At 47.2% G+C, this 21,226-nt stretch overlaps 1 protein-coding gene across 1 annotated transcript in view; it reads right to left on the bottom strand.

Annotated features, from left to right (window-relative positions):
* SFMBT2 (Scm-like with four mbt domains 2) overlaps positions 1–21,226 on the bottom strand; it is a 164,500-nt gene that overhangs the window by 22,043 nt on the left and 121,231 nt on the right. The window contains exons 12-15 of the mRNA XM_019543748.1: positions 17,227–17,340; positions 15,259–15,301; positions 14,077–14,147; positions 10,732–10,871 (exon numbers count right to left, since the gene is read on the bottom strand). Coding sequence (XP_019399293.1) covers positions 10,732–10,871; positions 14,077–14,147; positions 15,259–15,301; positions 17,227–17,340 — 368 coding nt within the window. The remainder of the gene's footprint in view (positions 1–10,731; positions 10,872–14,076; positions 14,148–15,258; positions 15,302–17,226; positions 17,341–21,226) is intronic.

Genomic DNA, 21,226 nt, shown 5'->3' with positions numbered 1-21,226 from the left:
CTTTTCCAGGCTAAAGAGTCCCATGGCTCTCAGCCTGTCATCATAAGATCTGTTTTCCTGACCTCTGATCATGCGCGTGGCTCTCCTCTGGACTCTACTTTGCATTGCCAACATATCCTAGGCAATAAATTGCATTCCCTGTACCAGTAACATGCTGCAATTTTGCACATATCACATCCCCCAAATAAGACACACACCCTGGTTTCAAAAGGCAGAATGGAGAAAAGATTTTTCCAACCATGGCTGACTGCTGATGGCAGGCGATCCTGTCTGTAGGCGCTGCGAGAGGGTTAACATTACCTCGGACCCTGAAGGGTACATTTCATGCACCTGAAGGGTGCATCCTAGGACCATGTCCTAGGATATGATGAATTAACATAGGACATTGTCCTTTTCTTATAATCTTTTGAGCATAGATTAGCTAACTACTTCCCCGTCCTTGCAGTAGCAGGGCATTGCCAGTGGCCTCGGCTCTCCTGCTTTTACCTGTGGCATTTTGATATGCTGCTTTTTGGTGTTTAGGATTTTGCTCCTTGTAGGTTTGCAGTGGTGATTTTGTGGTTTCCATGGATAAATGTTTGCTTGTGAGCACAAGAGACTGGACTTGATGGCCCAGGAGGCCCCTTCCAGCCCTACATTCTCCTTTGTGCTTACTTTAATTTCATTTGCCACTTAGACATTACCTACTCCTGACCACTTAACCACAGCGTGACTGCTCACATGTTCATTTTTACTGGCACGTGCATTTACCTGGCTATGATTCCACCTACGCACTGCACATATAAAATTATCTGATTTCAATCAAGAACGGGTCAGTCACACAAGACCAAGTTTTGCATTTTGCTTCTCCATAGGCTCACAGGGCACACACAACAGATGAATATTTAACATGTCCCCAGCTATGTAGGGTCTGGGACAGGCAGCTATTTAATTGGTCAGTCAAACCCTATGCAATAAGCCTCAGAACTTACATCACTCCAAGTATGTATGGCCATTTTTCAGATGGGAAAACTGAGGCCAAGACATAGCTCAGATGTTCAATGAGTGCAACATGTGCAATGAAGGTCAGATTTTCAAACATGGACAGAGTACAGCAGCTCCAATATTTTTGAATGAGCTAAGTCCCTGGGGGGCTGAAAACCGGGTGCATTTAAAAAAAAAAAAAATCTTTCCCTAAATGATCACGTGCAACACCCCCCACGGCAGAGCTGGGAACTGAAATCAGCTGTTGCTGGTAGGACTGAATCCTAAGCCCCACTGTCTTCATCACCTATAAATACAATCTTGCAAGTGTTGTCGGTGATGAGTAATTAAGTTATGTACAACCTCCTCCCCCAAAAAAGCCCACCCCAAACCACAAGAACCTGCAAACACTTCGTTCCACGTTGGCCAGGATTTATGCTAGACACCCAATGCATTTCACGGATGCTAATAATACCAGTGTTTCTCTATGCTGCCTTGTCACCACCGTGACTCTCGGTAATCTTCTAAGCTCATGTTGGAGGAGAATGTTTTGACAGGATAATCATTTCCCTTTGGGGCAGAATGGGGAAAAAAAAAGAAAAAAAGAAGGAAAAAAAAAAAGCTTTAGTTGTTAGTCTGTGTTTATTTCCTCTAAGTCCCTTGGCTTGGTATTTACCTAGCAGCAGGAGTCCATTATCATGTTAACGATGTTCCCTTCCAATGACATTATCTCTTAATCTCACACACACTTAACCACCAGGGAAAATTTTGATACATGGACTTCATTGGGGAAAGCGAACGGGGTTTATGTGAACTGTGTCTAAGGTGAAAACGGTCACCACACCAGTTTAAATAAGAGGCCAAATTCAGATCTTTGCCAGTAAAGCTCCCAGTGACTTTGGCATCACCAGGCTTTGATCCAAGAGGACTTTCTTACACCCACATGCATTTTTATCCCTCACTTCGTGAAAGCACAGCAGAGGGGACTTGACATCTGGGAGCGATGGGGGATGCCTGTCCAGTCCTGTGTTTTCCAGCGCCATATGTACACACACACACACACACGTGTATGTATGTATGTATGTATACACACACATGTATGTATGTATGCAAGCAAATGTACCCTGCCTTGTACTTGACTTCAAACTAACACAGCTAACTAGGTCTCTCTGCACGTGGATAACACCAACCCAGGTCAACACCAATCATAACCAACAGTACTGCTGCCTCATTTTATTCAACGGCTGTGTAGTTAGAGCACACACATCGGATAAGAGCTACCTGCATTCAACTCCCTTCCCTCAGTTCAAGCACGCTCCTGCAAACAGGAGATTGCCCTAAACACTGAGCTATAGGACATGGCACTACAAGAAGCTGTTCCACTTAGCATGATTTAATTAGAGAGTCACCAGGCCAGAAAGAAGAGGACAAGAGGCAGCGTGATTAGAGAAGGTGGGGCCACTGAGATGATCAAGTTTCGGTTCTTGTGCTGTTTCATACATGCAAATTAAGTATTAAGGGGCAAGGAGTGGAACATTTTCAGGGCTGTCGAATCCAAGTGGAGGGAGATGCTTCCTTGCAGCCTGCTGTAAGGTTCAAATGGGGCCTGGACCTAAGTCACACTCCTCTCCTCTGCATCTCTTACTACCAGCCTCAGCTCCCTTTCAGCATATCTTCTGTGGATCCCAATTTCAGGCACTGAACTCTCCCTGCACAGTCTCTGGGCACTTAACTTGGGTGGCATATATTCCACAAGGCACTTGAATGTTAGCTGCTGCAGCGCCTATGTCCACTTTGTAGATGTGGGTCCAGGCTAATAGAGACCACACTGAGCATCATCTCACCCAAAATATGGGCATCTGCCACCAGGACTGAAACTAAAGGAACCTGAGTGATGTCCCCATGGTCTCTGCACTTTAAATGGAGGGATATAGCACTTGGGATGAGGATTCATAGCAGCCACCATGCAAAACAAGGAGAGGGGCTATGCCCAGGCCAGCCAACAGAAAGCACAGAAGAAAGCCATTTGTCTGAAATCCCATTATTCTCCTGGACTCACGCTGCAACTAGCCCAGGGGTCAGCAAAGTTTTTGGGATGGTCTCAAAAAAATCTCACAACCTGGACTGCAAAGAGGCTGGCGTGCCAGGGGTGGAAAGCAAAGGAGCTACAAGTGGCCTGATCCTTGTAGTGGCACCACAGCCCTGGCCCCTTCCCCGCCATGCACCTTGAGCCCTGAGTGCACCCACTGCTGCTACAGAGCCAGGGTTGCTCACAGTAGGTGTCGGGAAGGCTGCAGACAGCTGCACTGGGGTCCAGAGCCCCAGACCAGCTCTGTAGCCAGTGGTGGCTGCGTGCGTGCCTCAGGGCATGCGGTGGGGAAGGGACCAGGGTTGCGCTGCTCCAGGCCCCTTCCTTGCCATATGCCCCAAAGCATATGTGCAACTGCTGCCAGCCACAGCGCCAGGCTGGGGCTCCAGATCCCAGTGCATCGGTTGCAGCCTCCTACATTTGGCCCGGGCTTTGGGCAGCTGTTGCCGGCCACAGAGCCGAGCCTGCTTGTAGCAGGGCTTGCAGCCTCCCTGCCTGCCGCGAGCAGCCCAGGCTCCACAGCCAGCAACAGCTGCCCAAAGCTGGGGGCAGCTGTGGTCTGCTGAGCAAAACGGCATCATACACCATGCTCTGGCACACGTGCCAGGGGTTGCCGACCCTTGAACTAGGCAATCTCCGCACTGTTGAGTCAGGCACTTCTAGCCAACATTTGAACCCCTGTCTCAGTCCTTACAGGGGTCCAATTCAGTACGTGTGTCCAGAGCTCATGTAATAGTGGAGAAGCCCAGTATCTGCCTGATAGCTCAGGAGTCATACGAGCACTCAGCCAAGAAAAGCAGGAGCTGGGCTCTTCCTACGTTAGCTTGAGGGGTTTGAAACCACTTCTGCTTCCTAGAAAAACACCCCAGTCATCAGGCCATAGGCTAGGCTGGGTGACGGCACCCTCAGGCCTTCCTATGGAAAAAGCCATGAATGTAAGATCCACAGGGCCAGAAACAAGCAAAAGGGAGTCCGACTCCAGGTCCAGGGTGTAGCAAGTCCCAGGAACAAGTTTCATCTAAACAGCAATTGAGATGCCCAAGACCCTTTTGCATGCAGTCTCGAACCTATAGCCTCCAACAATAATGAGAGGCTGGTCCTCAGCTGAAGATCTAGACTGAAGTCCATGGTAAAAATGCCATCAACTTCACTAAGAGAAAACCCAGTCCATGCAACTTATACAAGACGCCACGACTACAAACACCCAACCTGATTTCTAACGATAACTCCAGCCTCTTCGCTCCATCACACACTTAAAACTCAGCGTAATTCTTAATTGTCAGAGCAGCGCGACAGAGACAATTCATTATGCAAATTTCTCTTAACAAGCTGTTCCATGCTTTAAAATTTCAAACTATAGAAGTAAGTGCAACAGTTCAACACGCTTTGCTCCTTCTTTTCCCAGACTGGCTTATTCTGCTTTCCCTGAATTCACCAAAGGGAGCTGCATTACACCAAAAGTCCTTTTGTTTTTGAACAAAAGAAACAAACCAGTAACACTCACTTTTCACGGCAACGGTAAATCACCCTCAGAACAGACTTCCAAGGGACATGGTAGACTCCACATCACTGGGCATCTTTGAAACGAGATTGGGCACCTTTTTAAAAGAGATCTTATACTGCAACAACAAAGAGTTAAAGCAGTGATAAAAATCATTGGGAAAAGGTTTTGGCACGTGTTGTGCAAAAAGCGAGACCAGGTTCTCCGAATGATCTTTTCCGGCGTGTTAAAATTTATTTAATCTCTGAAACTTTGCTAACCCGTTCTAACCTGTTCTTTTATTTAAACAAAAAACACAAGGTATGAGACACAACTATTAATGGCTGCTGAATTCCTCCCCAGAGGTGGCTGCATTGCTGGGCTGGCTGAATTCTTCTCTCTTCTGGCCTCTGACATACCTCCTATGGAGGAGTCTAGGACTGGAGTCTATATTAGGCAAAACACTTTAGACATCCCCTCGATTCACCATCCTCCGAGGGCAGAACGAGACACAGAGCCCCAACTCCACAAGGAAAGGACACGTAAGGTTTTGCATGGGTGCCAGGGTATAGCTGTAAGATTGATGCAAAGCTTTTCAAGGTTTATTCATAATTGCTCTCACAGTTGCTCCTGGGGATCTGAACCAAGGGTATGAGCCTCCATACGTTAGGCACTGAACCGTCAAGGGATCCCAATCTAAATCTTCACAGCATGTAGGATGCAATACTCGGCCGACACAGTCAAGTGGGCTGGACATAGTAACCAACACGATTTGGCAGGTGTCAGCATTCACCGCTTGTCCAGCTAAGGAGATGAGAGGGGTGGATGACGGTGAAGCTGCCACAACATCCCCCCTTGCATTTTTAGCCTTGGACTGATCCCCTTGGTGCACCGCTCAGTCCTGCCCCCCTAAATTTCTGTGCTGGCGATGAGGTTACGACCAACCAAAACGCTGCTCTCTGAAGTGCTGAGTGCCAGTGAGCTCAAGACCAGGATTTCCATTCATTTCACCAAAATACTGAGTTCAGCAGAGCAGAGCGGCCTGGCGGGGGGAGTGGGAAGAGCAGCAAACCACGACGCGCAGCCCCGAGCAGCAGCTACCTGAAGGCCAAACCTTTCCATCAACCTCCTTTATTCAACAGCCAAAGTAACTAAGCAAAAGAGCGGTTGTTTGGGTGCTTCTTCCTCCTCTCTGAAAAATCAGCAAGTAGCAATTCATTTCTGATCACTGTTGTTCAGCAAGGAACGCTTTCCAGTTTAAAATCGCCAGCCAGACTTGACTGTATATCAACTCCCAGTTTTATTTAGCTGGTATAAATATTGCCTCATTGGCTTCGCCTGGCAATGGACAAACAAGTCTGCAGCGCCCAAGACAGAAGCAACGGTGATGGCTCTGCTGCTATATTCTTCAGTGCTGGGAGTGTAGGCTTAAATGTTGCTTACACTAATGCTTAGCTACAGCATGAAACAGCTCAGAGCATCTCTTCTGCACTGGCCCCTGTGTGGATGCCAGATCCACGCTCTTATTCCACGCTAGGGATGCTTTGTGCAGTTTAGCTTAGTCACAAACAGGTACGCCTGGATGCAGAACAAGCGTGTCCACAAACGGAGCAAGCACGTGCAGAATGGCTGCCGTGCTTTAAATTCACGTGCAAGCTGATTTTGTGGCAGCTTTCTTATCCAAAGAGGGTTTTGTGACAAATCTCCACTGCCCAACTGAATGGTCTACGAGTTAGAAACGGGGGTCATAAACACTTCTACTTCTATCTCTGCCACTCAGTTGCGGGTCAAGTTGGACGTTTTATTCAGCTAATCTGGGCTTCAGTTTACACCCCCCCCCCACACTCATCAAAGGAAGCATCTGCAAAGCAGGAACAGGTCCTGGGCTGGAAATTGTTACCGTGGGATGAGGTATTTTAATAAGCACAACCTCACAGCAGTGCTGCTAAATCTCTCCCTAGTGCAATGGAAAATGCATCTCAAGCCCTTTTCCAAGGGCAACTCAGTTAACCCCTTTGGGCTGGAGTTTTTCAGTACAGTCTGCCAGTGAATGATGCTACAGGACCACTGGATGCCTAAGGTTGACAAGAAATTCCTTTTCTCCCTTCATTTTAATGGCAGGGAAGCTGCTCTCTCTGCACCACCCAGCCAAAATGCCTCCACCCTGACCTGAAAAGACCAGCTTCCAAGACAGGAAGGAAATCGCCCTTCGCGCTCTTTCATTTTTGGGCCTCTGTGCTATTAGTGCCAACCACGACGATGGCTTTGTCGCATGGATTCCTGCCCCATGAGAAACTGGATGGAGGCCAAATAGGTTTACATTTTAACTACAGCGTCTCTAAAAGCAATGATTTATGGCTGGAAAGCAACGTGTTTGGAACAAAGGCTGGCCCAAGTTTACCACTGAGTTTATTCGGTTTGTGCCATTGATATTTTTTAGCCCCGTGTTGCCGAAGGAAATCCTATGTATAATTTATACCTTCCCAACACGAAACACTGAGGCACAATTTACAACTGTCTGCAAATTTTATAAATGTATAATTGCAATACATCCCCCAGGCCACATCCTCAGCTACCATAAGCAGGAACAGCATTACTAACTACAATGAAGCCACTGTGATCCACAACACTTAAGAAGCTGGCTGAACCCCCTTATCTGGCTCATTGTGGATGATGGACTCTGAATAGAGCTGCGGTTTTCTTCTAACACAGTCGGGGCTCCTGTGTCTGAATGAATTAGGACTAGAGCTATAGAAGGGTTTTCTTTCACCCTGTCTCTTCACTCCATGAACTAGGATGTGAGGCTCAAAGAACGTCGTGTCAACGGGGATCTGGGTGACTCTCTGCCAAGTTCATGGCAGAGCACTTCTTACAGGGCACAAAGCTCTTTGGAACAGGCGCCGTCTCTTTGTTCTGGGTGTGGACAGCTGCTAGCAGAGCTACGGACTGGCACTCCTAAACAGAGCAAGCAATGCAAGCACACAGATCACTACCATTCAGCCTGTCTCACTCCCATTACCTGGAATTCGCTTAACTCTAATGGTAATTGGACTCGATCCTTACTTCCGAAAGCTTGCAATTAAAGAATTTTTTTTGCAAAAACCTTGTTGGTCTAAGAAAAGATATCATCTCTACTATGAGTCCCGACTGCCTTTTCCTCTAGACCAATACAGCTACAACCTGGATACTTGTCTTCTCTGCAGCACTCGTTTATCAAGAACAACCTTCCTCCCTTCCTGACTCCATATCTTAGTTCAAATCCACCTTCTTTCTTATCTGTCCTTCCCTCACTCCCCTCCCACTGCTTATCTTAACCTTGCAACGCAACTGCAAATCATCAGAGGGTGAAAGGTGTTCCTTACAGTAAAGTGGTTTGGCATCATGGACAGTTTTTCCTCAATCCATTTCTTAGCCAATAACAGTGGTTATTTTTCTGAGTCTATAAGAAAATAAAACTACAAATATTATCACTACTTTTTTTTTTTTCCCCAAAGGCAGCCAAGAGAGCAGCTAGACTACAGATAAACCTATAATCAAAGAACTAAGACAAACATGGAGGCACAAATGCAAGGATACACTTGCCCTCAGTTGTACTGTGGTTGCCTCTGCCTGGCCTCATATTTTGTGTGGAAAGTCAGTCGTGGACCTCACTCATTTGACCCCATTTTTTATTTGAATCCATCTCCTTCGACTACCTCTGGGTACTTCCACTACGAGGGCAATCTGTGTGATGTGAGCAAGACGGCCTCTCAAAACTGGGCAACATCTGTCACATGTTTTTCATACAGACTAGCAAGCGACCCTCCCACCGTAGCGCCCAAGTCGGTCTGATCTGCGTAGCGTTCAGATCTGTAGCTGGAAAAGTAACCATCTAAATACTTCATAGCGGGAAGTGGGTTTTGTGTCCTAGTGTTATTGGATGGCTATGGATCTTCCATGAAGACACCCTGGGCCGGACTCACTGTTGCCTTCCCCCCTCCAAAAGTCACGTGCACCTCCACGTGCAATGCACGACTATGGTAGAGACTGGGGGCTTTGCAAAGTTCCTACCTCCCCTGCAAAGATGTGGGCTTATGAACTATCGGGGGATATACAGAGCTGTAGCAAACACCTGTAGATGTTCCCTCTGAGCAAACAGCTAAGCAGCTCATCCGTAATTCAACACACTGCTGCGAATTAAGTGTTAATTAATTTGAACAAGATGTGAATGAAGTGGCTTGTGAACCACCAAGATCTGGGTCCCACTTTGGTTTAATTTGGCACATCTTCCCCCAGTTGTAGCTGAAGCAGAGCCCTAGGAGATCAGATCCCGTGTGAAGACTTTCAAAGGCTGATTATGTGGTTTCCACGTGGGGCTAGATCCTCAGTGGGTGGAAATCAGTGCAACTCTAAGGAGTTACATTGCTTGATGCCAGTTGATGGTCTGGCCTAGGCTTTGTATCCACTACATTTCTAAAAATCAAAATATTCCATGGGTGGAGAAGGAAGAAATATCTGCATGAATTCTGGCTTGGGGAACCTCATCTCCATCTTCTGCTTACAACACTGAAGTAGCTCTTTTCTTTTTACCCCTTTCCCTGGATGAAAATATTAGTAGCAAGCAAGATCTGCCATCAGCAACGAGCTCCAGCCTCACTTTACAATTTGGCAGCTGTCACCTTTGGCTCTGCAAGCACTTTATCTTGCATTATGCTACGGACTCTTTTATTCCACTGCTTCAGATTAAACTGTCCCACATGAGAAAAAAGCAGCTTGATCTTTGCACCCTTTAGTAGCGCTGCTTGGTTAATACATTTTTCTCACTCCTTCTCATCTGACCCACACCCAGCAGTCTCAGTCCTTGTCCAGTATCTGGCTGCGAATGGGAATTAGATATGGGTAAATCAGTTGAGGCTGAATCCAGATGTGACAGTGGTGATGGTGGTGGTCAAACAGAATAACTTGCAGTGAGCAACGTCAACCTTCTCACCAGCGGCTTCCATTTCAAGCATCTCAGATGTGAGGTGCCCAGCTGATTTTCCAGAGCATGTTGAACTAAGTTAAAGCCCAAAGCTCTGAGGTCACTCCTCATCCCACAGGGATCTCATTTTTTTCTAGCACCCTCTCATCTGCCTGCCTCCATCTGTTGCCCCTTGCCCAGCCATAGCTTCCCAGCTGTTGGGAAAAAGGACTTTCTCTCTTCTATTTGTACAGTATCTAGCACAATCATCCATGACTGGGGCTCCTAGGTGCTATGGCATTACATACAACAAAGCTCAGCACTTGCTGAAGATCAGGTCCATTCCAAGCGGGCACCTAAAATTTGTGACAGCAACACCCCGGGACACTTCAGAAAACTAGGTTACAATGACATGCAGGGTCCTCTAGCTGTTAAGGCCTATAGACTCAAAATCTTGCAGACTTGTACCTTATTAATCAGTCATGGTATGTGTCTTATGTTCTCTTCTCGTAAGGACCAGAACATAGACTGGAAGGGATCTCAAATCCAGACCCCCGGATCCACAAGCAATCATTTACCTAAGGGACCCCAAAATCACCACTGCAAACAGTTACTCACAACTACAAAGTGCAGCATTCAAAATGCCAGCACCACTGCATAATGTGCCATCGTTAAAAACCGGGGCGACAGTAACTGCGATTGCCTTGCCATTGCGATGACAGGGAAATAGTTGGTTAATCTAGAGGATCTAGAAGAAAGGACCAGGCCCCATGTTACAGTGGAAGGTAACAAGGGTTACTCCCCTGTCCCCCAAGCTGTGCCAATCCAACCAAGAGAAACATTCCTTTCCTGCTCCAAATGCAGTGATTGCCTTGACTTTGAGTGGAAAACCAAGATCCTCCCTAGCCAGGAATCTTTTCTCCAATGCCTGATGAAGGGTGTTTGTGCCCGAAAGCTTGCAATGAAAGAATGTTTTTTGCAAAATTCATCTTGGTCTAATAAAAGATATCATCTGTACTATGAGTCTTAATTGCCTAAGTATCAGCAGTAGGAGCATCTGTGCAGTCCAGTCAAGACCCCCTCCCCAGCCTTAGCTTTGTCTCACCGACACAGTGACAGGTGCAGATCAGTGCGACTGTCCCAATCCTGAATGCAATTTGAAGGACCAGCTTCCCAAATTCTGGCCCTAATCTCCCCCCGTTTGTGTTTACACAGCATTACGTGTGCATCTGTGTCTGTGAGTAGACCGGCAAGTCATACCTCTTTCAGAACTAGCACGCATTTGCCAGGCCCGACAGACTGAGGTAGCTCTGCTATTCTCCCCTTGTTTAAATAAGGACCTGAGAAACAGCGATGGTTGATGAAGAGCTGGGGGCAGCAGTATCTTCCATTGATGGTACCTGCAAGGAGAAAGAAACATTGCCAAGGGTTTTCACATAATAAAACCGAAAGTGCCACTTCTTCCTGCTAGATGGTGGCAACCCACCCCCGCATCCAAAATCTTCTGAGAGGAAGGGAATTCAAGCCCTTCCTAATAGGATCAGGCCCCCAGGTGAGCACCCAGGGTTTATACAGGGTGAACCATGAGACTGCTAAATGGAAATCAATATATCTATGTGTCCTACTAGAAGTGACTATCTAAGGGAATCTAACACTGGTGTGCACAGCTCTTACATGGATCGTGTACAGAGTATCCGAGTGCCTCGTGCTTGTAAGTCTGTGAAGCACTCCTGAGAGGTAGGACAACAGTCCTGTCCACATTCTCCATGAGGAACTAGGCAGCAAGACACTGGCACTAAATTTCCAGCGGCGTTTAGAACTGTAAAACTCCAACCTAGGCCCAGCCTACCCTAGTAGGCACCTAAAGTCCCTGCCTCCTGACGAAAAATCTTGCCTCTAGATTCATAGATGCTGGGGTCAGAAGGGACCTCAGTAGGCCATCGAGTCCAACCCCGTCCTAGGCAGGAAAGCGTGCTGGGGTCAGACGACCCAGCCAGGTGCTTGTCCAGTCTCCTCTTGAAGACCCCCAGGGTAGGGGACAGCACCACCACCCTTGGGAGCCCATTCCAGATGCTGGCAACCCTCACCATGAGGAAGTTTTTCCTGATGTCCAACCTAAATCTGCCCTCCGTCAATTTGTGGCCATTGTTCCTAGTTACTCCAGGGGGTGCCCTAGTAAATAGAGCATCTCCTATTCCCTGATGCTCTCCCCTGACAAATTTATAGGCAGCCACAAGATCACCTCTCAGCCTTCTCTTGCAAAGGCTGAAGAGATCTAGATCCCTCAGTTTCTCCTCGTAGGGCTTTGCCTTCAGTGGCCTCCTCTGGACCCTCTCAAGGCTGTCCGCATCTTTCTTGAAGTGCAGCGCCCAAAACCACACGCAGTACTCCAACTGTGGCCTGACCAGTGCCGCATAGAGGGGAAGTACCACCTCCCTGGACCTGTTCCTCATGCACCTGCTAGCGCACAATAAAGTGTGGTTAGCCTTGCTGATGTGTAAAGTCATCCAGCTGCACAACTTTCTGCATGCACCCAATCGCCCCAGTCCTAAGGCACTGAGCAGTGAGGTGCCCAGCTCACAACCAAACCCAGGGATTCACTACAAGTGTTGCCTCTCCCACCTCAACTGTGGAGCCAGGTCTGGTGGGTGCCACACTGAAGGCAGCCAAGAGAAGAAGGTAGTCCATTTTACCCAACAACCTTGCATTTGGGTGTTCATATGGGATGTCGGAGGGCTTGAAAAGCCTAACCATAGGTAAGACAGTACATTAGGGTGGGCAGGAAACTCTCTCTGTTTTTCCTAATGAAGTGGCTCCACATTATATAAAGTATGTTAATATTTAATAAAGACAGGAATGGATACCAGATTTTCCAACTCCCAGGTAAAGTCATTTTCTCTCTCAAGTCCAAACACCATTTATTTATTCCATGCAAAGTGGAAGAGTCTCAACAAGGGAGATGGAGGGAGTTTCACCCCAAAGGCCCCACAGTCTGGAAGTAAAGTACACACCTGGGTGAGTTGGTTCAAGCCCTCTGCTTTGACAGGACTTGAACACAGCTCAAGTAACAACCCCCATCAAGAGGCAAAGGGGTAAGGAGGTGGGACTTAAGCCAGACCCCTGCCCTCCAAGTCTCCTCCTAGCTAGCTTGCTGACTTCTGTGAATCCCATTCTTAGGTACCTGGCTTTTCTTCCTGGGGAGAGCCACCTCCACTATATAGACAGCTGTAGTAGAGATGTGACCCTCACTAGGAAGCAGGGCATGTTAAAGTCAGTGACTGCATCACCTCAATCCCCCTTAGGGATCTAAGCCAAATGACTTGGCCCAAGTCACACAAGATGTGAGAAGTACAGGAAATTGAACTCATGTCTCCAGGATCCCAAGCTGACGCACTAACCCCTGGACCATCCTTCCTCACCTAGTTTTCCAGGGACCTCGCACAGCAGCTGGCAAAATGCTCATGTAGGACCAACCCAATTTCCTATTTAGTTTTATGTCAGGATACATCAGGAAGGGCTGCAAGGTCTGAATGGGGGTACTCTCTCACTGAGCGGGTGAACTGCGAACATGAATGATACCAATGAGCCCAGAGTAGGTACAATGTAATTGTTCCACAGCTTTGGGCGAGAAGGACGTCCACCTGACTTGGCCAGACAACTGGTTGACCTTTTGTCACATTCGATATTATTTTAAATCAGAGCTCATCTCCTCACTGAGTCAAATCTCTGGTGTTTCAGCTTTTTTATGGTCCTTTTACACTTGCTGTCATCTTCCTCAAGTCCTCCACTGAGAGAACAGGTTGTCAGGGGACTGCACACAAAGCCAGGATCTTCGGATTTTAAATGAAGACTTGGCTTCATGGCCTACAGAACCTGCCTCAGTGTCTCTATCAGTAAAATGGGAGTTAAACTACTTAACTAGCTACTGCAAGGATATCACAGGAATAGAGGGAGGATTAGTCCTAAATATTATCACCTCTTCATGCACAGTATAGAAAGAAAAGATGATAAACTCACTTCAGCCCGTATGTTTAAGATACCCAACCACAAGAGAGCCTGAAGATGCCTCTTTCACACAAAAGGGTTATCACAACAGGTTTCTTTGTAATGAACTCTCTGAATATCAGCTACAGAAATATCCTACCATTATGAAAGGACAAAGCAGAACTTGCTTTGGTTAAGAAGAGATGAAGTGCCACACAGAGAGCATCGAGTAGAGGTACTAGGATACATCAAGCTCTGGTGTGAACGGTATGGTGCCATTGATGTCGATAAGAAAAGCTCTATCTGTTTCCTCTGGGGCTTAATTTGGCCCAACACTAATGGGAGTGGGACTGGACTCTCGTATGTCTAAAACCCTGAGGCAGAGCCAGAAACCTGGGAGAGAGATGACATGCTCACCAGTCCAGAGCAGCAGCTGATGTAAATCAGCATCACTCTACTGACATCAGTGGAATCACACTGACTTAGAGCAGCTGAGGACCCAGCCTGGGAAGAGTCTCCCTCTGTATAGATATATGCATGTTTTGCCATCAGTGTTTCCCCATCCCAACAAACCGAGGAAGCTTGAAGTAGCGGAAATCCTTCCTGGCTGCGCAGACCTACCTGTCGTGTCTGGCTGAGAAACCGGGCAAAGGTCATGAGGTATTTTCTCAACAGGCACTGTAGAAGGCAACCTGTTTAATGACAATACAATACGCTTAATCTCACAAGCCTAAATGATGGATCATGGATCGGGGCCTGAGCTGTTTGGGTTTGGTGCCATACCCAACAAAGATTTGGTGACAAGGTAGCTAGATGGGGACTCAAACACAGTCACTTTTAGCGTTTGTACACGCCACGGGAGTTTATTTTGACTTAATTTTTCCTAAATTGAAGCGGAGGGTTTTTAAAAACACCGCTTCAATTTAGGGCAAAGTAAATACCCATGGTGTGTACACAACGGTTGGGCCTGATCCTCATCTCCCTCTCCAATGGCGGGGAGAGGAAGGCAAGCTGCCGGCAGCCGAGTGGTCCCTGAGCTGCCGAGGGCGAGGGATGGTGCTCCCGACTGCCTGCACGGCCTTTGAGATGCACGGGGCCTGGTGCTTCCCTCCATGGCAATCTAAAGCACCTTGGAGATGTTTTATTTTGCTGTGTCCCAAAGTCATTTAACGTGCATTACACCACCGACACATGCAAACAGCCTGCCATTAAAGTGCATTGCGCTGCCGACACGTGCACACAGCTGCACCATTAAAGCAGTGCAAAAGGGCACTAAGCCGCTTTAAAGGCCAATTTTGTGACATGTATGCATGGCCTATAACACAACCCTATTTCCAACTAAAATGACTGTGCCGTCTTATGGTCAAGGGCCCATTTTTTCCAAAGCTTGTAAGAAAGTTGTTGAGAAATTATGCTGCCAAATGGGAACCTGGAATATCCAGCCTTTAAGGCCATAATGACCTTACACCATGGACGAAACACCAATTATTGCAGCAAGTAACCCAAATATGTCTGCTGAAAGCCTGAAACATGAACTCAAAAACCCCTGACCGGTCCCACTGATCTCACCCAGGGTCCCGTGGATGGCAGGGGTCTTTGTGACTACAGATGCCAGAATTGCCACAGTCAAGTTACAGGTCCGATGCGACACAGGGTAACATTTTGTAACAGCCTGTATTTCTATAACGGGTCCCTCCCCACTGATTCACCTACAGCTGATGGCTCAAATGATCTCATTTATTATTGCCTATGCAAAATCTTCTTCATCTCTATAGCAAAGGCATTTTTTAAAAACAAACTTACTGCTTTTCTGGCTGCACAACTGCAATCTTTCTCTTCTTTCGCACTGCAAAACAGGAGAGCAATAGCGAATTAGTATTTTTGTATTCAGCCCTCCCACCATATCAAACCAGTAAGATATGATCTGCCTTATAAATGCAATGGGTATAAAATAACATTTAACACAATGAAATGCTATTTCATTACCGCCACCATTTTTTCTTTTATATTTTTAAGCAAGCGACTACACCATTTAAAATTGTATTAAAGATGTGATAGCACGTTTAATCTGTCCACGGCGATGCTAAGTCTATGTTTATGGGATCTGTATTTTTATGAAAATACACTAAAATAAAGCACAAATATTTTTCCTGGGCAGGGCCACATATGAGTAAGAGTACATTTCACAAGCGTGATCATTCCCAGCCTAATTTGTCCCCATCTATAAATTGAGATATAAAGACTGTGCAATGTTGCCATAGCAGTATTCTCCCAAATTAGGTCTGGCTGCCTGATGTTCAATGCGAGCATGTTTAACTCTTCAAAAGGGCTGACACATTTTTAAATTTGCCTTTCAAATGTTAATTAATATAAAGCAGTGCAACGGTTATTTTTCAGCTTGTGAGTTGAGATCTGCCCGACTTGCAGCTTGATAAGACATGATTGTGGGATCTCAGCCTACAGACCACGTCCACAAGACGCCCGGGGAGGGGGAAAAGACCCTGTCCACGCTGGCAGCTGGTCACATCTCTCTCTATCTTCCCCTCCTCCCCACTGCGTTGCCTGTCTTAACCCTTTTTTCCTACCCATCTCCCATAGCTCCCACCCATCACGTCTGTCTTCATTATGGCATCGTGTGGAAGTACTCTGGGGAACTGCTTCCTGGTCCCATCCCACTCTCCTGCTGCAACCCAAATGAGAAGATTTTGCTATGAGACAGTGGCAGCTCTCTCTCTTCCCTGGTGTTGCACACCCCTTGCCCTTCTCCCTCCACCGCCTACCCCTTAGGTCAACTACGCTGGGAAAGGCAGAGATGCGATCGAGTTCAAGAGAGCTGCACCTGTCACACCAGATGCACAGAATGGAATGGAAACATAGAGCACTTTTACACGTGCCCCAGGGGTGCAGGGTTGGGGGGGGGGGGGCGGCAGCACTTTAATTAGAGCAGCTCCAAGAGTCACTAAAGCGCCACAATGTCTTGTGCATCAGCATCCCCACACTTCAAAATGGTGGCAGGGGCACTTTATCTAAAGCTCGTTCAACAAACTTTAGTTCAAGCGCCCCTGCCGCCGTTTTGAAGTGCGGGGATGCTGATGCCCGAGACACAGAGGCTGGCTGGAGCGTGGTAATTACCGTGCTGTAATTACAGCATGTCGGAGCAGCCTCTGCATTCACGTGCAGGCAGCCATACAGCCTCAGTACCGAGAAGTGGCTTTAGGCTCTCAGAGCCAGAGATCATAGTTTGCTCCTTAATGGTTATGGACATGAGCAGTACAAACTTTCTATACGGTCTCCCATGAACCTCAATCCTACCCAGGACCAGGAAAGAGTCTATGGGTAGGATTTTCCAAAGGGCTTAAATGAATTAGGGGCACAAATCCCTTTGGACGTCCATAGGAACTATGCTCCTAACTCAGATACTTAGGAACATCCCATCCACCATCACTTCTCTGTGTCACCCAATTTTTGTCTCAAACATTATGTCTGCCATGTATTCTACATAGCTTACAAGCAATTTTAAGGTCTCAATGGGTGAGAAAGCATAAAAATAGATTCTGCTACAGCCAGGTTGAAACACCCAAGGCCGAATCCTGCAAACCTGACTCACATGTGTCTTTCTTACCCAGGGAAGCAATTACATTCTCAAAGGGACTGACTGATGCACCGTTACTAACCACTCACTATCAAGGTTGTAGAGTCTAGCTAGGTAGATTGGTAGGCAGGAGCAGGAGATTAAATAGATGAGACATGCTTGCGGTTTCATGTACTTACGAACTGCTTTGTGGGGTGGTGTTAGGTTATAAGCATTTGCTTCACACCAGCCAACTGGGAAAATGTCCATAGACTCTACATCAACTATATACTCCGGAGAGGGCATCTGTAAACCTATAAAACACAAATTTATAATGCAATTTAAGCACAGGACGACTGAGCTCAGAGCAGCTTGAACATTCATTACCAAGCAAAGGAAAGAAATGATGGAACGCGTAAAAAAATAAATCCGCTGCTCCAAAAAGAGATCAGGCATCATTTCATCTTCAATTTCATACAGAGAGAAATGATAAGGCCGGTGCATTTAAAGTGCAATGTGATTCCAGCAAAAGCCTGCATTAACTGAATGTGAAGGGCATACAGGTAAGCCATCAAAAGCCAGCAAGGATGTGAACTATTCCCCACACTTGCACAAAGGGGGGCCTGACATAAGTCCCTCCATTCTTAGATTTATTGACCCAAGCAGGGCTGTCTGGCCTCGAAGTAGGTGAGGGCTCTACCCTGCACAACTTATACCGGTGGGGACAGCACAGGGCACATCTGTGTGAGACATGCGCCCCCCCAGGCTCCACCAGCATGAGCTACCGGGCTCCCAGGCGACACACCATATGGGCAGGTGGACCCCTGCTGCACCAGCTCCCACACTGGGTTCCCAACCATGGGCTCTCCTGCTGTACTACACCACACAGGTGCCCAGGCCTCAAGCTCCCCCAGCACCAGGGGCTGCCCTGTGCGTTGCCCTGGGGCAGGGCAAGAAGAGAAATCTGGAGGAAAGAAGGGGAGTCTGGAGCCCCGAGCTGCTGCTGCAGCTGGAGTGATAGGTAGAGTGGCAGCCAGGTGGGCGGCTGGGGGCCACAACTTAACCCCTTGTGGGACATGCCCACTGTGACAGACTCCATGAAACCTGCTAGGGACTTCTCCAGTGCTACTGACCTTAGATGAGAGGTAATTTTGTGAAGGGTCGCAGTGTGGAACAGACAGGGAGACCATGGCATGAGGTATGACATAGATAAGCGGACAGACAGAATGATCTGGCTGGATCTCATGCATACCTACCATGAGCTATAAACCTCCCCCAGCCACTTCTGCTCCTGGACCATAACTTCCAGTTCAGCTCTACCATCTCTTGTATACAGCTGTAAAACTAGATAAGCACTCCGTATGAAGCTCTTTCATAAGACCTCCTGTCGGGATTGAAAACCCCTCTTCAGGGGTCTGATCCCAAACCAAGGGAAGTTAATGGGAAGATTGCCCTGAACTTTAGTTGCTTCTGGGACAGAGCCTGTGCCCTCAGTCAGGACACTGCCAATTTACTCCAGTTCTCCTCTATCTATGCCATGGCGTTTGGCCAGGGAATTCATTTCCCACTTGCTTCTGCCTCCTGTGACTGTGTACCCCACAACAGAGGATGCTGATAGCAGCAGCCTCCCCTCCAGCATCCTTGTCTTTGGAACCGCAACAGCATCCCTGTCTCCTGCTGCGTACAGCGCTACTCAACAGTGCCTAGAGCTAGCTGGCTACAGGGACCTTTCCAGGAATGAATGTTCATTGAGGGCCAGCAGCATAATGCAAACTTGGTAACAGCAGCATAGTCCAGGCTGAGTCACAGTGCTCGAAGGAGTCGGTGCCTTCAAAAGCAAAGCCTCTGCATCTGCAGACACATGGTCTAATGCACACAGAGATGCAAAACAGGCAGGAAAACATCCAGAGACTCGTATATCTGGGCAAAGAAAATAAATCAGTGTTGCCTGGATGTTCCTGAAGCCCCTATGAGAGCACTTCACAACCTCATAAAAGTCCCCAGGATGTCCCTTCCCAATTTTACAGGTGGGAAATCGAGGCACAGGATACCTGGCACAACTTGCCCATGGTCAAATGGGTGAATATAGGCAGGTATTTCCTGCCCTGGGCTATAATACGTCCACTGAAAAACCTTCATCTCCTAATGGCCGTTTACCAGTAATAACGTTGCCAGCTGGCCCAGGGCCTGTTTTAAAGTTTGTAGGACCTTATCTCATCATATCCCAATTCCTACGACCTAATCCAACTCAGGAGATGAGTAAAGTCAATAGACCTTAGCTTGAGCCCTAAACCCATAGCAAGATTCAAGAAATCAACTCCACACAGGGTCAATGACTGAAGTCTGAGTAGAGGCAGGACATCTCTTAGTTTCATCACCACAATTTCTCTATGATGTTGTTCTGGTCCAATGAGTAGATCAGATGTTCTTTTTCTGCTTACAAACACTAACAGATGCCACGCTGAAGTTTGATCATAAAAGTTTACAGCTTCGGCCACCCCAAATGGCAAAAGAGGTGCTGCTACGTTTCTCCCCTCACGCTACAACAAAGGCATATACCTCTAGCCATGCTTCATACAGCTCGGCTTTTTACCTGAGCAGCCAACAGCGCTGCCATTTGCTTCCTACGCCTTACTGCCTCACATCACTTGGACCGTATCATTGGAAGTGGTCTGTTTGTGATTTCAGGTGGTTTCATTTGTGTATTTTACCACCACCATCTTCACAGCCCAAGATACAGCTGCTGAGACTTGAGAGATGGAAAATAAAAGCAGAAGACAAGAAGAATAAAAGGAAAATTTCCAGTTTCAGTTCCATGTATGACTCGACTGCAATTTCAGCAGCATTTTCTTCTCTTTCCTTTTCTTTTTTTCTAGGACAGGTTAACACAATTTTCCCCTGAACATTTATCAGTATGATTTTTTTATTTTACTGCCCCACTTTCTGGTTGTAGCCTTTCTTGCCATGTCAAGCATATACCTTATTGCTTATATAAATTCAAACCAGAAAGATCCAGCTTTTAAACCGAAAATGAGCTAGTAAAAATTAACAGTGCAGATCATGAGTAATAACTCCAAAAGGGAGCCAAAAGAGATATGAGACGCATAGCCTCCTATCAACCCTGGGCCTTTTTCCTCCTCTGCTTTGGGTCAACCACACTGCTTGCTCATTAAATGCTCACCATGGAGTTTAGAGAGTTTTGCCACCGTACAAAGCGTGATTTATTAAGCAATGTTCCCTCATGTCTGACTCGATGCTGCTTAACTACTGCATCCAGTTTTACAGTCGCCCTCTTTGCTGTCAAGCTATAGAACTGGAACGGCAGCTAGGAAGGCCATGATGAATGGAGGGACCACGGTGTCTGGCACCGCAGAGCCCCGGTTGGGATGGAAGCTGCTATCGGAATATAAATAACAACGTAGGAAAAGGCAGAGAGGGACTGGTGCCCTGCATGCCCCAAATTACATTTTCTTCATGACAGTTCTTCAGGCAGGCAGGAGTAACCAAAATGCCCAGCCTTCACCAGCCTCTGTTCCCATCAAGTCAATGAGTTTTACCACTGATCTCACCAGCTGCAAAGTCATCTTCGTTTTATCATCATCAATTGTGTATTTTCAGTCCAGTTTTTTTTCCCTTAAAACAAACCCAATGAATCCCAGGACTCAATATATAAAACGAACACATACTCAAGAAAACAAGAGACCTGGATTCTAGTCCTGACTCCGCCATTGGTTTACTGGGCAACCGTGGCTGGATCCGTGTCTGTTTGCTACCCTGCAAAATAATGACCCCGTCCCCACTTTGGAGAGTGCACAGCGATCAAATGAAAGAAGAGCAAGATACAAGACGGACCTTGGGTCGAATTCAGCATGGCAATCCCTTTGTCCGATGGCAAAAAGCCGATCTATTAAATGGATACGTTGTGTCAGTCTTTCATCAGTCCCATGGAATGCCCATGCTCACTATGGGACAGGCAGGTCTGGGTAAGGGGGATCCCCTGCCCTCCATCAATGCTGACCTCATAAAGGAACACCTTGAGAGGTTGGATACCATCAAGTCAGCTGGCCCTGACAACCTGCACCCCAGGGTACTCAAGAAGCTGGCGAGCATCATAGCCCAGCCCCTGGCACGGATCTTTGAAAACTCCTGGCGCTCTGGTGTAGTGCCTGAAGACTGGAAGAAGGTCAATGCGGTGCCTAT

This window comes from Crocodylus porosus, unplaced genomic scaffold (assembly GCF_001723895.1).
Source record: "Crocodylus porosus isolate Cpor-Errol unplaced genomic scaffold, CroPor_comp1, whole genome shotgun sequence".
Classification (NCBI taxonomy): domain Eukaryota; kingdom Metazoa; phylum Chordata; order Crocodylia; family Crocodylidae; genus Crocodylus; species Crocodylus porosus.
Note: the sequence above shows the minus strand (reverse complement) of the source record. Positions and strands in the feature narration are given on the sequence as shown.